The sequence below is a fragment of the Podarcis filfolensis genome (genome assembly GCF_964270895.1).
Source record: "Podarcis filfolensis genome assembly, chromosome: 3".
NCBI classification, from domain to species: domain Eukaryota; kingdom Metazoa; phylum Chordata; class Lepidosauria; order Squamata; family Lacertidae; genus Podarcis; species Podarcis filfolensis.
This window is the reverse complement of record NC_139606.1, coordinates 51,534,163-51,547,216: the sequence shown is the minus strand read 5'-3', so window position 1 is coordinate 51,547,216 and position 13,054 is coordinate 51,534,163. Positions and strand designations below refer to the sequence as shown.

At 38.4% G+C, this 13,054-nt stretch overlaps 2 protein-coding genes across 25 annotated transcripts in view; one reads left to right on the top strand and one right to left on the bottom strand.

Moving 5' to 3' along the window:
• The window catches only part of SESN1 (sestrin 1), a 45,658-nt gene extending 42,225 nt beyond the window's left edge, over positions 1-3,433 (top strand). For 5 of the 8 annotated variants that reach the window (XM_083608381.1, XM_083608382.1, XM_083608384.1 and 2 more), the window contains 4 exons: positions 415-527; positions 726-916; positions 1,616-1,760; positions 2,417-3,433. In XM_083608381.1, the coding sequence (XP_083464507.1) occupies positions 415-527; positions 726-916; positions 1,616-1,760; positions 2,417-2,503 (536 nt within the window). In that variant the 3' untranslated portion in view covers positions 2,504-3,433. The remainder of the gene's footprint in view (positions 1-414; positions 528-725; positions 917-1,615; positions 1,761-2,416) is intronic. The other 3 variants (XM_083608383.1, XM_083608380.1, XM_083608385.1) reach the window with 1 other exon arrangement.
• Positions 3,434-4,385: 952 nt separating this feature from the next.
• ARMC2 (armadillo repeat containing 2) overlaps positions 4,386-13,054 on the bottom strand; it is an 87,695-nt gene continuing 79,026 nt past the window's right edge. For all 17 annotated transcript variants that reach the window (XM_083608320.1, XM_083608305.1, XM_083608314.1 and 14 more), the window contains 7 exons: positions 12,677-12,776; positions 9,029-9,341; positions 7,659-7,781; positions 6,849-6,962; positions 6,066-6,198; positions 5,751-5,911; positions 4,386-4,703 (listed from right to left, as the gene is read on the bottom strand). In XM_083608320.1, coding sequence (XP_083464446.1) covers positions 4,579-4,703; positions 5,751-5,911; positions 6,066-6,198; positions 6,849-6,962; positions 7,659-7,781; positions 9,029-9,341; positions 12,677-12,776 — 1,069 coding nt within the window. In that variant the 3' untranslated portion in view covers positions 4,386-4,578. The remainder of the gene's footprint in view (positions 4,704-5,750; positions 5,912-6,065; positions 6,199-6,848; positions 6,963-7,658; positions 7,782-9,028; positions 9,342-12,676; positions 12,777-13,054) is intronic.

The following is a 13,054-nucleotide window of genomic DNA, read 5'->3' as shown; positions in this document are numbered from 1 at the left end:
AGGGCCATTCTCACATTTGAAAATAGTTAAGAAATGCATCTGTACTTTGCATCTGCCGTGTGGAGAAATTATATGCTCACTACTTGCATTGATATGTGGATGTTATTTATTTTATTTATATACTGCCCTTCATGGTTCGCAGCATAAAAATACAAAATAAACACAAAATACAGAGTTATGGCCTTGAATTTCACATAACTGAAGGATAGGGAACTGGCGGCCCTCTATCATATAGGTTCAGTGCTGCATTTTAAAAAAGGTTTTGTCTAATAAACTATCAATTTTAATTGATTTCATGTGTATTTAGTTTGTATCCCTTTAGTCTAGAAAAGGATTTTCAATTTTTAAATTGTAGCCATTTGCATCAGGGCTTTCTGTGTTAAGTTTTGCAATGTTTTGTTACATTTTTAACAGAAGATGAAGAATCTGTGCCAACAAGAGATGTGTCTCGCCACTTTGAGGATACTAGCTATGGCTATAAAGATTTCTCCAGACATGGAATGCAAGTACCTACGTTCCATGTTCAGGTAGGACTTAGGTTGCAAGTAGCAAAACTTGGAAGAGCGCGCTGCATAATTAGTATTTATACACTAAGCTCATTGTAGGGCTTTACTATTATCCTAAGAAAATAAGATAGTGTTTCCAAGCTTAGTTTAAAACTGTGTGTGTAATACAATGGCATCTTTCTTGGGAACTTGCACTCACGTACTGAATTTGTTTTTAAGGACTATTCATGGGAAGACCATGGCTATTCATTGGTAAATCGTCTCTATCCAGATGTGGGGCAGTTGATAGATGAGAAGTTTCAGATTGCATACAACCTGACTTACAACACAATGGCTATGCATAAAGATGTGGATACCTCAATGCTCAGGCGGGCAATCTGGAATTATATCCATTGTATGTTTGGAATAAGGTTGGTCCTGTTATCTGTATATGGGCAGCTTTATGGTAACACTGCGCACTTGTTTGTTATGGTAGACATTGTTGACATTCTGAGTTTAGTATATATAACCTGTAAAGAATACTTTGCAAAACCTACATCAAAAATTATGTTGTCCCAAATTGTAGCAGTCATGGATACATTAATTGGATAAGCAAGAGGAGAAGGTAGTGGCTCTTAGTAACTCCTTATCAGGAGTTCCAGGTCAGAGCAAACAGCCTAGTGGCTTGGAATGTAATTTGCCTTAATTTGAATAAAATAAAATAAAATGCTAGTATGGAATAGGGTTTTATACTACTCTCAGGTTCATGGCCTGAAGAAATCGCCAAGGAACTGGAATTATTTGTGGGTAGGGGCATGGGAAGCAGTGATCTGCAGGATAGAGAAAGGCAGAAGAAACTTGTAGGACTGTAAGTATCATGTGATAGTGCTTATTCACACAAAGAAAGTAATTTTCCAGAGCTGTGGGAAGCAAAGAAAAGCACTGGAGAAGCGAAGTTGTTCAACTGCAGAGAAGAGGAGAAAGTATTCAGAAGGCTACTGTCATGGGGCTGTGGTTGGAGATCCACAGAAACACCTATTCCTGTCAAGTAGCTAGTACGATTGATTGTACTATAATGACAAAAATGTTTGTTTTTGGAGAGATAAAATTTTTTCCTTAATTCCAAACAGATATGATGACTATGACTATGGTGAAATTAACCAGCTACTGGACCGCAGTTTTAAAATTTACATCAAAACTGTGGTGTGTGCTCCTGAGAAGACCACAAACAGAATGTATGATAGCTTTTGGAGACAGTTCAAACACTCTGAGAAGGTAAGTTCTTCAAACATATATTTTGACTTTGCTATATTGAGCAATAATGTTGCTTGATAGTTAGATAATGAGGCCAATACATTTTGTTTGCAACTCCCATGATTCTACGTAGATTTAATCTCCCATTTATCACAAACTTGTATACTTTTTCAAATAAGCAGTGTTTGTATTTTTACATTCATAGTATGAGAGAATAAGGATTATAATGTTGGTTCACATCATTGTAGCAAGCTTGATCAAAGACCTCATTAAGGTAGGCCTCTGCCTGCTGCACCTACATAGTATGTTCTTGGATCCCAGGGAAGGCTCTACACAGTGCCTTCATTTTACATTGGCCAACCTTATCACACAGAGGATGTATTGGACACTATTTCCCACTTGCCTGCCTTCTGTACACAGGATTCTAGTGGTTTAATATTTTTTTGGGTTGATTCATTTTAATACTTTCAAACAGTGACCATGGCTGTCAGATGGAGAAACTTGCACTCTTTACAGATCCAGGGCCAGTAGCCACCATGCCACTGCTACTGGGTTCACAGCTTAATGGGCTGACCAGTAAAACATTTAATCACAGAAATCCTGCATGCTTGACAACAATACTCTGGACAGGAGACGTACTTGAAACTCAGCTATGTTTCTTCTCTTTTTCTTTAAAGGTTCATGTCAATTTGCTTCTCATAGAAGCACGGATGCAGGCTGAACTGCTGTATGCTCTGAGAGCCATTACTCGCTACATGACCTGAAATGTTTGGCTGGCTGGCTAACTAGGTTGGAAGGTGCAGCAGGTGCTGCCTACTAGGAGATGCTACCGAGCTTCGGAACCAGTGGTGGCTAAAAGCCATGAGATCGATTGTGCCATAACTTTCTTTTAGTTTCAGCTCCTTCCTTGGTGGAATATTGCTACTGGGCTCGGTGGACAAAATTGTTCACAGAGGCTCCTTGATCACTACAGCCTGCTCTTGATAGCACAGGAAACCATGATTTGTGGCAGCCAAGTAGTTAATTACGCAAATCTTGTATTGTTGCAAGTAGATAACAAAATCTGGGGACACGAGGAGAATTTAAAAAGACTTCTGCTTTTGATATAAGAATAACTGATATTTTTTAAAGGAAACGTCTTGATGCTGCTGTACTTGCTAGTGAAATGAAGAGACTAGCAATTCCAATTAAGCTACAAATGAAATCTGAGCCTTATATGGTTATTAGAGAAAGTCCTTGCTAATGATTTGAAACTGAACTGTATTCACACTAACAGTTTTGATTGTAACAGGAGTGTCTAGCTTTAAAAAAAAAAAAGTTACTGCCCTGGACTTGTTCGTGTGAAAAGGAGTAAGAATTTTCAAAGCTGCTTAAGACTGCAACTATGTGAAATGCTTGGTAACAAGGACAAACATTCTCCTATTTCTTATTGTTCCTAGAAGTTATCTAAGGTGTGGCAAAGTTAATTCAGACTATCAGGCAGCCTCTCAGTACATTTGCTTACCCATGCCTATGGTCCATCACTTAGCTTATGTAGTCAAGCAGGAAAATAGCATAACAATAAAACCCTTAAGTTTGGCATACAGCTGTTTCTGGAAAATATATGGATACTTTTGTATGAGCAGCATGAACTGCTATAAAATCTGTCAGTATTACTGAATTGTTTAAATAAAACAATTTTTGTTCTGTTCTTATTTCAGGCATTTTATTTGAACTAGCATTAACTAGTCTAGAGTAGTGAGTGCAATATCTGGCCCTGCACTGCTGTCTATTTGTGTTTGAGGGGAAAGAACAAAAAACTAAAATGCAACCCTTGACAGTTTAACAGGAAGCATCTGCTATTTCCTCTAGTAAAAAAAATAAAATACAAGGTTTATGCTGATCCAAAAAATCATAGAACAAATGTGTGGTTCTTAAATTGGCTTAGGCTAAAACATACCTTCTACTAATCGCTGTATAAAGCAATTGAAGTCTAATAATATCAACATCCAAAGATGTTCTCAGTTCTTCAAGGATATTGTATAAAGCTGATGCTTGCCTCTTTGCAGGTTGTTTAGTTTCAGTTTTAAAACAGATGCGGTCCTTTTTTTAAAGCATCAGAGGGAAGAGTAGAATATAGTAGTTTTGCATTAAACCAAATAGGAGCTAATCATGCAAAATCTCCTATAGAGGTTATTTGGGCATGTGCCTCTTCTGTATAATGTAGTAGAGATTTTCCACCACTATTTTGTTGATAGCAAGTCATATAAAAATTTCCAAGATAAAAAGTAATAATCAGTTTCTCTATGGGCAATGTCTTAGTTGAGTTAGTATAAGAACACTCCATTATCTAAAAAACAGTTGTATGAAATATAGGATTGGGGGGCAATGTCTAATTTTAGCTACACACATGAAAAAAAAACCTCTTAATGCTGATTTAGTGCACCTCTAAATTTCTAGAAACCACAGAAGGGGAGGCCAGAAGTTGCTATTTTTCCCCATTAAGGCTCTATTTTCTACAATCCGATCTAATAAATGCATATTTAATATCCCAAGTCAACAGGACAAGGAACAGTGAATCCTTGCTCATCATGAGATAATCACTTTTCTGCAAACTTCTACTGTCTTGGGACATATTTTTAGCTTTCTAAAAAGACACACAAACCAGATGCTGTAGCTGGTTTATTTTTACATCCCTAAATGCCACTGGAAATTTAAGAAAAGGTATCATACAATGAACGTACATGCTAATACAAAAGAAAACTACCTAAAGCCACTTTCTGTCAAAGCACTTTGAGTGCAACAACTTTGCATAAACGGCCACTGGAGTATCCTCAGCACCCACCTTAAAATAAGGAATTCAAAAGTTGCAGTTTTGAATCCTCTGGAGAAGCTTCTGTGCCACAGGTTTGAACTCTGTTTCCCAGTAAAGTTTGTGATAATCTCTTAAATCATCCAAATTGTAATCCAGAGCTAATTCTTCATCTGCAGCAAGAACAACGATGACATTATCAGTCAATATGAAACAGAACAATGCATTTAAATTATTTAGGGTCTCTTCACAGGACGTGCAGGATTTTCCTTTTAGTAAACGTGAGTAAGACTGAGAAAAATAGTGCCAATGTCTTCTTAAAAATCCACCTTGTGCATGTGACAGCAGTGAGTGTTGATCCTGGTATAGATAGAACACTGCATAGATAATTTCACACAGCTGCTATACTGCCATTTGAACAAGAGGTAGTTTCTCAGTAAATATGGCTTAGTTGGATTCAACACAATAGAATTACAATTATCAGAAGTAGAGGTAAAACATTGGAGCCCTGCTGGATTAGACAAAGACGCTATTTAGTACAGCATCATGGCCCACAGCTGACTGCTTCTGGACAGCTCTCAAGACAGGCCTGAAGGCAACAGCCCTCCCCTATGTTTTGCTCCTCACCACAGTTGGTATTTGGAGACATGCTTCCTCCGAACATGAAGGTACTATTATAGCGCATAGCTATTGACAAAAATACACCCCCCATGGATTTTAGGCAATCTATGCCTGTGGCCATTACCATTATTTATGGCATTTGCTGCCATAAGGTACGTGTGCATTTTGTGAAGTGCTTTCATTTGTTTTGAAACTACTGCCAGTCACTTTCATGGCATTAACACTAAATTCTAGTATTACCTAAGAGGAAGAAAAATATATTCCATTCCCTTAATGACTTCATTAAATTCTGTCATGCCTCTGCCTTTTGCATTTCCCTCCCAGCAAACTGAAGACAATATGGGTGATATCCAGTTGTGGTTTCCCACTTGCACAAAAAGGAATTCCTCTCCTTCCCCAGAATCCTTCAGAGCAGTTAAGGAAGACTTTTTGGATCTTACTAGTGAACACTCTATCTAGGGTAGGTGTCCAACCTCTTCTTGCGAGGGGGTAACCAGCACTATACGTAGTATTCAGAATACGGCTGCCTGAGTGAGTAGCTTCTGTATTTTCATTCTACTTGTTAAGAAAGGGTAATGAGATTGGCTTTTACAGCTTACCTAAAAATGATGCAAGGATAACGAGCAAAGTGTTTGATTCGTCATCTTCAAAGCAAGCTTTGGCCATGCTAACATTCTCACTGTAGTTCCACAAAGTTTTACATATCAAACAAGCCAGCTGCCAGTCTGTAGGCCCAAAGTCTCTCAAACAATCAATCAACCTGTTGCAATAATGGAGTAAAGATAGTTTTACACTTTTGTCAGGACTACCTTTTCTGTGGCTGTCCTTAAACCTGGATGTTTCTCTCAACCCCAACATAAACGTCAGTAAAAGCTCACTTAACTCTCAAACTCCCACTAGTTTTCTGAACTCACTTTTTAATTCCTCCTTCTTCGTTCAATATACTACGCCTGCTTTTATCCACTGTAAGATTGAGGAGAACTCCACAGGCTGAAAAGCAGACATCCTGGTGTTTGGTATCGAGCAAAGCGATCATGAACTTGTACACTAGATAGCACAGCAAAAAATAACTATTTCAGAGAACAAGATTGTCTTTAAGAATTTTCACAGTGTTAACAATGAAACAAATGTGTGTTGAGAGTTTGAAGAACCCAACAACCCATGAATTTATCTGGTGCACTGCCGGAATACCACTCTCTCACTCCCAGCATTCAAGTTGCAGGTATCTAATGCTAAACAATATGAGCACTACAAAGCTGAATCATTAAACTTCTTTATTATAGCAACTAAAATAAGATGTGCTTTACCAACAGCTCAGACTGTTAACATCTTTGCTTTTATCATTACCTACATGCTCAACAACACAATGGGCCATAGGTGTCCTTGAACTTCCCTCCAATTCTTGCAACCTCTGCCTTTTTGATGGTTTATCTGCTATGATTTCAGAGTGGCCCTAGCCATGGAGAGTTATTATGATGTATCTGCCCAACATTACCTGTTCTGGTATAATGAGAATCTCTGAATTCCAAGGGCTATAAGCAGCCTATCAGACACATTGTTCTAATCCATATGCTTTCAAATGGCGCCATTTTGGTGCAGATGGATTTTAGCACTCGATATGTTAAACTTGAATAGGCAACATATTGTAGTCATGTAACTGATATTTATTTATTTGGTCTAATGGGACAGAAACTCACCCTTTCGCTGTATGATGAAGTCACAGATTTCATGGCATTGTGAAAGATTACCAAAGACTCGAATGGCCTCCAGAATTCCATCCATATTACTGCTCATTAGTAGCTTTAAAAGCACTGTTAGTACAGAAGCAGAAAAGATGCACTTAGCATAGTTCAAGAAATTGGTCACCTTTGCAACACAGTTAAATGATTGAAGCAAATTTACAACGTAGAGGGGTGGAAGTAGGAAAGCTCAGTACCCAGAGAGTCTGCTGGAAACTAAACTACTGAATCTCTGTCATATGAAAATATTGATGTGTGACTAGACAAGCACATTTTGGTTACACTTGGTAAGCCAGCAATAACTCAGTATCACTCACTGAGTTTTCGGTATTCTAAAATAATTTCTATTATACACTACCTAGTGTATAATAAATCCAAGGAAATAATCAGTTTCTAGTCTTGGAATATGTGTAGACTCCTGTTAATGTCTTCTCATTTAATGTTTTTGAGCCCAATACTTGAGCTTTAAATTTGATATCATAGTTTTTAATCTACAATGGGAAAGAGCAACTTTGAGTTTAGATCTACACTCAACCTGCTGTTCTCCAGCCTAACCAGTATGCAAACTGAGCAAATTTCATATTCATCATTACATCCACAAGGATTATCAGATGAGACCAGCTTTACCAACCAAAACTGAGAAAGTAGATAACAGCTATCTTATTTCAGTGCTATTTCTCACTGTTGCTCAATACTATGAGGGATATTATATCATTATAATAACAGAAATATGATATACTAATCTTTTTAAATAAAAAAAATCCTTACACTCTGCAATATATAATTTCTTCTCCTGGATTACAGAATTCTTCACTTGGTAGAAAGATAAATTGCTGATTGTTGCTGTGGTATTAATAACCAGCTCCTCACATTCATCAACTGATTTGTTTTCTAGTAATTTGGATAAAAAAAGACGTAAGTGTTATTTCAAGACACTTAACATTTTGACACTCCACAGCTTCAGTGACTTGTTCACAACATTCCAAAAACTACATAAAAGAAAGCTTTGGGCCATTCCAAAACTGCACTGTGATCATGCCTGGTTTTTCCATGAGGTGTTCATATGTGCCCATTCTCCTTGCAAAAATGCAAGTCCTTCAAACTGCTATTTTAATAAGCAATATGCAGCAAGACTTGTGAAAATTTGCAGGTGAGAGGAGAGAGGCTTTCAAGACATGTCAATGCCAGACCTTACTTATATGGGCTCTCAAATTTATATCCATCAAAGCTGAGTGCATCATCACAGAATGCAGCCCCAGCAATCCTGCTTACCATTGATACCAGTTTGTTGGTGTAGCATAGTGGCCCAAAGGACTGAATACATCAACTAATTAGGTGGTCTTAATCAAGCAACTCTCTCTGTACCTCAACCATCCTATCTGCAATAAGGGAGATATTATCACTTTACCTTAGAGGGATGTTGTAAGGATTACAAACCAAATGCATGCGTGAAGAACTCTGAAAGCTTGAGTGTGCTATACAAACATTAAGTATTATGCATTTATGATGTATGCCCACCTCTATTCTCTACACTGCACTATAGAAAAACCTGGGGAAATTCTAAGTCACACTGACCTAGTAGTAAGCTCCATTGAAATGTGAAAAGGAGCTTGGTCCCAGTGGCTTAAGGCTTCATGGTCATATAACTAGAAAATACACCATCTTCCCTCTGGTTTCAGTATTGTTTTTGCAGCAGAAAGAAGAAAATCAGCATGGACGGCTTGCTTTGTTTTCGCAATGGGCTAAATCAACAAAGGGTGCCTGAGTTTCTGAGGGTGGGAGCTGGAACTGGCTAGAGGGTACAGGGTGGTGTGAAGAGGTACCGTTTTGAGATGTTGAATTTAATATAGGAAATATCAGGGAGAGAAATGACATGCAGTATGGCTTATAGGAGATTGAATAGGGGATGGGCTGGTATGCAGCAGTTGAAACAGCAGACAAGCTTGCAGATAAAGGAAGATGATGGTGAATATGGTTTGGAGGATGACTGGAAAAATACTAGGGAAATCTTGGAGATGCAGCCAGTTTCATAGTATCATTAATCAACCAATTTCATCACTTTAGCAGGATTTAAATTATTTCACTATGGGAAACTTAAGGAAAAACGTTTCTTCCTCTAAGAACAAAGCAGTTCTTACCTAGTACCGTAATGAGTAATGTCACAATATGATGGTTTGTTGCCAGACTTGTGCCTACAGTGGGATGGATGGACAAATTGGCAACCACTCTTACAAGTTTGATGAGCACATCTTCTGCTTCAGACGGATGCTTGAGATTTTTTATATCGCCATCACCTTTCAGCAGTTTACTATTTAAATCAGCTTCACAATTAGCCTGGAATAGTGCTATCAGGGTATTAATGCTTCCTTGCACCTCAAAAAACTGTTCCCGGGCCCGGTTGTTCTTTGCTGTTAAATTTCCAAGAATAAAAATGATACGGATGACTAAATCCTGGAATTAAAGAAGATGTAAACATCCCTGCTGTAAGTAAAAGTGATCAATAATGGTTTGCAAGAAGAAAATGGTCGTCTTTACTTCAGTTAATATCTACTGTACAGTATTTTAAAATGAAAAAAACCCACAGCATGTAAAATTACCTCTCTTCTGTCTCATGTCAAAACCTTATAGAAGCCAAGAATGCCTTGTGATATTTTAAAAATAGAATGTGTTAATAGTCCTAAGTACATATATTTCTGTTTTAAAGTGTTTTTATTTTATGGTGGTACTGTATTAGCTGTATTTTATTGTTTTATTACAGTTTTGTTTATTTTAATCCCCATATGTGAATGCAGGAATACCTTTCTTCATTAGTTACCAAGCAACTGATGAATCAGGAGAACAAAGATAAAATATTTTTGACTTTCTCGTTTTGTTAAAATGCAGCAGTCTGGAAACAGGACTGCCCAGTCATAAATTAGAATTATCAGCTAGATATAATCAATTTATATCTCGCACCTTCACACAATTTATGTTCTCAGGACAGCTAGCACAGTAGGGCAAGGCTATCAACAGCTATGAGCCACAATGGCTATGTTCCATCTCCACTGTCGGAGGCATGATGCTCCTGACTATAATAATTTATTATTTATACCCCGCCCATCTGGCTGGGTTTCCCAGTTGCAGGGAACTGCAGGGAGAGAGCTGAAGCACTCATCTCCAGCTTGCAAGCTTCCCATAGGCATCTGATTCGCCATTGTGAGATGGGCCAGCAGGCTTGTTATGGGATCTTACATAGCAAGAAACAAAACACTGCCACAAATAAGACCATGGATTGACAGATTTAAAGTTGGTTCAGTAGGCTGGTGGTCTGAGACTGAATATACTCTTCTACCAAGGTATTACCACTAGACAGAGTGCTCTGGCTGTGTTATTATTTGTTGCATACATCAGGTCCATGCTGTTATGCAGTTTGCTATACCAGAATACTTATTTTCTATGTAACATTCTAGGCTATGGAAAGACATAAATAAAAGGGTGTGATAGGGTGGGATTTCTACTGTGAGATTGTGGGCTTACAGAAAATTACTAAAATAAGTCTCGCATTGCATTAGTAGTGTAAATTTCAGGATACTATAGTACAGACTAGAGAAAGCGATGGAAGGTTTCAGAATTCTGACACTTTTTTGCACGACAAGAAAAATAAACCATGCAGTAGTCAGCCCACAGAAAACAAGTCTCCCATATCTCTATTCCCTGTGGGAGGCGGCTATAAGACATGCAGAGCTACTCATAAGTGTTTCATCAGGAGTAAATTCTAATCTTCAAAGTCATTTTAGTCTGGAACTTTGTCCTCAATAGTCCATTGCTTGGTGTCATGAATTCTCCAGTGAGTCTAATCACTCTGATTTGATTGGAAATTCCATAATTTTAAAATCTATCTTTCAGGTTTAGTAAAGAAGAATAGAACTTTAATGGAAGAAAGTTACTCCTGAAGCATGAAATGCAATAGCTGTCAGTCATTAAATCTTAAACAGATGAGCATTAACAACAGCGTGAGCTGGGAGGGCAGATTTGTTGAGACTTGGTCCAAAATACAGAAACTATTATCCTTATGTATTAGAACACATGATTTCTTTATATCTCTATTAGTATCCTAAAACTAAAATTATTACATTTTTGTTCTAAATTTATTTCCCTTGAACTAAGTCCCAGTAATTTCAGATAACTTCTAAGTAAGAATTATTCAGCCTAAAACAGCCCAGCCTCGTACCAGTGACATTACCAAGAAGAAAGAGTGACCCATTGTGGCTGGTTTTGGCTCAGTCACCACAAAAATCCCCTGGGGAATTGGTATAGATTTGAGTAAACCCACATCTCTTTAAGGATTACAAACTTCTCACTTTAAAAGTAAAGCAATCCCTATTGAAGATTTAAAAGGTGGGGGCTTTGACCTCAAGCACATAAATTCAACTGAAGTCAGTGGGGCTTAAAACAAAGCAAGACATCCCTATTTAGCTGTTCATGCATCATTTGGGCATCACTGGTCATACCCTTTTCATGTGCTTAACATGTTAAAGAACAGACCCTAGTACAAATATTCTTGGGACACTCACTATAACTTCTTGTCACTGTGAAGAAAGGTCATTAGCCTCTGCTACTCTATTCTTCTGAGATGTTGGCCAATCGCCCACCAGGCATAAAAGGCCAAAGAATTCGGGTGAAACATTTTTTGAAATTCCCAGTACAAAATAACAATTTTTATCCGCTCAGCATTTCCCACAGATTTGTGAGATAACAAAGGGAATTTTATATTATCTTAGTTATCATGGGGTGGCTTCCTGCTTTTAAACACATTTCCTCTTGGAAGGCCTGTTTTCAATGGCATTTACCTACAAGTACAAATTCTTATGATCAGCCGAAGGCTGAAATGCACACTTACTTTGGTGTGCCCAATGACTCCAGTAAGATTTATCTATGAGTAAGCATGAACAGAGTCAGACTACTTAGCACTTAAAGCAAGGGGTAAGCAAGTGTAAGGCTTGTGAAATATGTCTAGTACACTGAAGCTTGGCACCATGCACTGTTGTCACCCAGCCATTGTAGCACTGCTACTGTGTGATAACTTTCTTGCAGGCCTGGTGGCAGCAGCGGATGCCGTGGTGGAGCTGCACCTCTCGTCTGACCTCTGTCTTGCTGACACTCTGCAGAATACATGAACAGAGAAAGGGAGGGGTGCAGGGGCAGCGAGGCAGGCATGGGAGCCAATGTCTGGCTGGAGGTCAGAATTAAAGTTTGGCCCGATATAACACATAGGCCTAATATTGCTTATTTCCGATAATGAAGTCCATGAGGAGAAATGTCAAGGGTGGGGAATTCAACGCAGCATCAAGAAGGGTGTGTGAGAGCTCGCTCAACAGGACTTCTTCCCCCGATGCACCCCTTAAACCTGTTCTCGGTTCCCCCAACTCTTCAGAGCATATTTGGGGGGCACAGGATCAAGCAAGGGAGGAAGAAAGGAGAAAAGTCTCATTGCGCAAGCGGATGTTGTTCTGTTTGTGCAACAACTCAGCTGAATCCCACCCCAACACTCCAAAAACGACTCATCTGTATGCTAAGAAGAAGAAGAAGGGAGTTAATCAACTGCCTGTCCCTTATATCGCCCCCGCTGTTAATCTAAGTTGAGTCCATTTCAATAATTTACTATTTAGAAATGCTGTCAACCGTTTAAAATTTCTATCTTGTAAATGCACATGAAAGTAGGTCACTGAATATGGGCTTACACACATACGACACCACAGACACATCCGAGGATTAAAATATAAAAAGCAGGAGATGAAAAAACTGACCTGCTTCTTTGGGTGTTTGTTTAGCAGGGCTAAAAATAAGACGTAACATCTGGAGCAATCTGCCAAAGCTGTACAGCAGTCATTGAAGGAAGAAAGTTTGCTGTATGTTTAAAAATAATAACATGCATCAGTAGGGTAACTTTTCCTACAGTTGTCCCCTGCTCTTGCCCAAGCCAAGTCATTTGCTCCATTTTTAAATATTTTTCAGTGTTCATACTGATAGGCTAGAATTCTTGTCCAATTCAGTAAAGATAAGGATTATATAACAGAGGAGCTGAGCCGTTATGAATGAATAGCTAATTATATTGCATAGGGCAATGACAATCAAAAGCTGAATCTGAGATCTCCAGTTAAAGTGGAAGACAAGAAAACCATTGC